The following is a 4,175-nucleotide window of genomic DNA, read 5'->3' on the forward strand; positions in this document are numbered from 1 at the left end:
AGTAATACTGCTGCTTGGTTGATTCTGCCTTAACCATCTTTAAGGGAAGCGATGAATCGCCAAACCCAACCCAAAATAATATGCACCATTTTCCCCTCCACGGACAAGAAAGCAAAACAACAGTTTGTGAAGATGCAACACAATGCCACGGAAGCATGAGAGGGGGTTACCCAGGAAACCACCGTAGCCATGGAGACTGCATCACAAGGCGGTTTAACAAGCGGAAGGCGGCGATGCGCCGCGCGTTCTACCTCCCTTTATCCATTCTGTCATCACTGCGCACATGACCTCAATCACACAATTATTCACAGTTTTCTTGTTTTCATGCTCCTCCTGCTCGCTTTGGACAAAGTTTGCTAAGATGCAGCACATTTATTCTAAAGAATATACGAGTGACAGGTGGGACCTGAGTCAGTTCATTTGAGTTTTATTCAATATAGGCTATAGGCAGTTCTGAATAAAAATACACTGTACGAAAAGCTCAACTCATATTTTATGATAAGCGTTTCCATTAACAGCACTCTGCGTTTTTATTACCTGAATAATAATCCGAACAACATGTGGACAGGTTATGATATTAAATATAACCGAAACAGGCATTGGGCTATATAAATTACCATAGTCTATTGATTTCCACGAAGCACAAGACGTCGTTTTTGGACTGGTGGGTAGATTCAGTAGAAGACTATATGCTACACGTCTATCCCAGTCATGAACACCAACAACGGTCGCATTATAACATCAAGATATGTAGGCATCGTGTGGCTTTATACGCTGAAAAATGTCTGTTTTAACAAGCTTTTTTATTGTTATTATTTCTTCTGATTTGAAGCGAACACTTTTTCTGTGCGTGATTTTTTTTTTCTTTTTGCTCAGGTTAATACTTGTTGGTCGCGGAGAAACACTGAAAACAGAAAAATCTTCACTGAAGTATTTTTGTATCGTTTCCATTTGCTTTGGTGCAAATAAAATAAAGATTAATACCTTGTTAAAACAGAAATTTGCAGCTTTCATCCACAGATATGGACTGACACGTTACGAGTGGTTATATAAAAATATTATAGGTACTGTCTCATCATGCTTCATAAATGATCCATGGCGGGGTTCATTTACACGTCCGTGAAGATCTTTTTGATGTTCACGCAGTTCTGGTTGTTTTCGGTGGTGAAGTTGGGTTGTTTGAACGCACTGTTGATGCCCTCCTCTATCACCATGTACTCTGACTTGCTGAGAGATGAGGAGCTGCACGACCTCCTCAGCTCCTCTGGGGGGAGGTGCTCACAGCTACCTGTAGTGTGATACTGTGGGTACTCCTCTCCATCAGTCTCTCTGTGGTAAAAGTAGTTGAAGTTGGACACAATCACTGGCACGGGTAAGGCAATGGTCAGCACGCCTGCTATTGCACACAGAGAGCCCACTATTTTACCACCAATAGTGACCGGATGCATGTCTCCATAACCAACTGTGGTCATGGTGACAACTGCCCACCAAAACGCATCTGGTATGCTGGAGAAACTTGAAGTGGGGTCGTCTGCTTCTGCAAAGTAAACTGCACTGGAGAAGAGAATAACTCCGATAAAAAGAAAAAATATGAGCAAGCCAAGCTCCCTCATACTGGCCTTGAGGGTCTGTCCCAAAATCTGAAGTCCTTTTGAGTGTCGGGAGAGCTTGAAAATACGAAAGACCCTCACCAATCTTATCACCCTCAGGATGGCGAGGGACATCGCCTGCTGACCGCCGTTGGTTTGCCTCTCGGCCAGCTCTGTCCCCAGAGTGATAAAGTAGGGGATTATGGCGACGATATCAATGATATTCATTATGTTTTTGGAAAAGGTAGTTTTGCTGGGACAGGCAAAAAACCTGACCAGCAACTCGAAAGAAAACCATATAATGCACAACGTTTCGATGACAAAGAAAGGGTCTGTGAATGGACTTGACGTGAAGGAAGCAGTGCCATTAACCGCGGGTGCCACTGTGGCTTGGTCTCTGTCATCCCGGAATTCCGGCAGAGTCTCCATACAGAAAATAACAATTGAAATTAAAATAACAAGCACTGAAACGATGGCTATCCCTCTTGCTGGCCCAGAGCTTTCAGGGTACTCAAACAAAAGCCAAACCTGCTTCTGGAAATCATTTTTGGGGAGGATGCGCTCCTCTTCTTTTATAAACCCTTCATCCTCGCGGAATTTCTCCATGGCCTCCTCACCGAGTTGGTAAAACCTGATCTCCTCTGAGAAAATATCAATGGGAACGTTAACAGGTCTCCGTATGCGCCCTCCTGACTGGTAGTAGTAGAGGATGGCATCAAAGCTTGGTCTGTTCCTGTCGAAAAAGTACTCGTTTCTCAGTGGGTCAAAGTAGCGCATCCTTTTCCTCGGGTCCCCCAGTAGCGTGTCTGGGAACTGGCTGAAAGTTTTCAGTTGCGTCTCGAAACGTAAACCAGAAATGTTGATGACCACCCTCTCGCAGCATCCCTGGCGGCTGCGCTCATATCTGTCCACCGACAGGTGAGGCGCTGAGAGCACGGCGGACTCCTCCAGCATGTTTTCCACCGTCATGACGCCCTTCTCCTCGGCATAACCCCGGTTGTCAGACTCGTTGCGTCCCCTGTGTCCCACTGACGCGTGCGGAAGGATCACGCTGGAGGTCTGGTCATCCATACAGGTGGTTTTCAGTCTGGAGGAGCAGGGTGCGCCACGCCACTCCCAGCCAAAGCTTACAGCTTTGGAGAGCTGAGGCCGACGCCAGTTACATCTCCTCCAACCATCACCTATCTCTGCCTATCCACACGCTGAAGCGCTGCACTCCCCTCTGGCTTTTTTTTTTTTTTTTTCAAACACGCCGACACCCACCCACAGCGCGCATATGTCTGACATACGTCCACCACCCGCCCAATCGGAAATTAACTTGACACTTAATGTCGAGCACCCACCCTTGTGTGGCGAGCCGAAAACACTTGATGAAATCAAATCCACACCTGTTAGATCCAAGTTTTATTCTTACGCTGTGAGCTCGTGCGAACCCGTTATTATCTTTATCACGTGGGAATGACAACAAATCAGCACGCCTGCCAGTTCTCTTTTAGCAAAAATAACATAAAGGGCACGAATCCAAAATGTATGCGATTCACCTCCAACACAAATGCAAAAAAAAGAAAATCATAGAGGAAAGCAAAGTCCTCGTTCTAATCTTCAATCTTATTTGTCCTCTTTTCCAACAAAAACAAAACAAAACAAAACAAGTGATGTTAGATACAGCTTCACTTTTCCAACAGAAATGACATCATAAGGATTTTGATAATCAACTGAAACAGAGGGATGTACCGGGGCAACTAGATACGTGCCGTCTTCAAGCAGCGCAGAAAATGAAATTCTTGCATTTCTGCCATGTGTCTCCTTTGTTGTTGAGGAGGTGTTGCTCTCCATGGTGCTGAAAACAAGCGCGCCCCAGTTGGTAAATCTACGCGCGCGCTCTTTATCAGCACTCAGCTGAGTTTATTACGTGCTCAATTTGTGTGTATTCGTTTATAGATGCTCTCCTGGATATTGCCAACATAGCACATAAGCTCCAGGATCAGTCACCTCATTTCCACTCGAAATGAGTGTATGTGCGCCCTCACACACACACACACACACACACACACACACACACACACACACACACACACACAGACAGAGAGAGAGAGACAGAGAGAGACTTGCCATGTGTGCCATGTGTTGATAGAATCGCCTCAAAGAAGAGTCTGAGTGTCAGTCTTTGTTATGGCTGCGATTAATGACGAAAATGCAAAATCAGTGTTGTTTCTAATTCATCCCGACAGGCTTCATCAAAGGAGTCTGTCACCGTCTGTGGTTTAGGATGAAAAGCAGGGTTAATGAGGTCAAATGGGATTCACGGCTAATGCACAATGCACCCCCTTTTGTTGTTTATATTGTGCCATTCTAGGTTTTCATTTCAACATGTGAACACCAAAGGAAAAGCTGAGCCTCTCTTCTCCCCAAATGCGGCAACATCTAGTACTCTACTACGAACATACTTTAGAAAATCCTCTTAAAGCGGATGACACTGATCCAAAAAACCTAGTGACCACCACTGCTTGGGAGGTGGGGGAGTGGGGGGACATCATAATATAAAAAAGACAAGTGGTATAGTTCTGTAGTAATGAATTTATCAAG

General features: G+C 45.1%; 1 protein-coding gene across 1 annotated transcript; it reads right to left on the reverse strand.

The window, feature by feature from the left end:
- Positions 1-410: 410 nt before the first annotated feature.
- On the reverse strand, positions 411-3,040 carry LOC102783838 (potassium voltage-gated channel subfamily A member 3-like). The gene has a single exon (XM_006782821.2). The coding sequence runs from the start codon at positions 2,658-2,660 to the stop codon at positions 1,110-1,112; it is 1,551 nt and encodes a 516-aa protein (XP_006782884.2). The 5' UTR covers positions 2,661-3,040; the 3' UTR covers positions 411-1,109.
- Between the last annotated feature and the right edge of the window lie 1,135 nt (positions 3,041-4,175).

This window comes from Neolamprologus brichardi, chromosome 5 (assembly GCF_056152115.1).
Source record: "Neolamprologus brichardi isolate AB-2024 chromosome 5, ASM5615211v1, whole genome shotgun sequence".
Taxonomy (NCBI): Eukaryota; Metazoa; Chordata; class Actinopteri; order Cichliformes; family Cichlidae; genus Neolamprologus; species Neolamprologus brichardi.

Coding starts and splice junctions, on each gene's coding strand:
- LOC102783838 (XM_006782821.2), bottom strand. CDS start 2,660: ATGGATGACCAGACCTCCAGCGTGATCCTTCCGCACGCGTCAGTGGGA.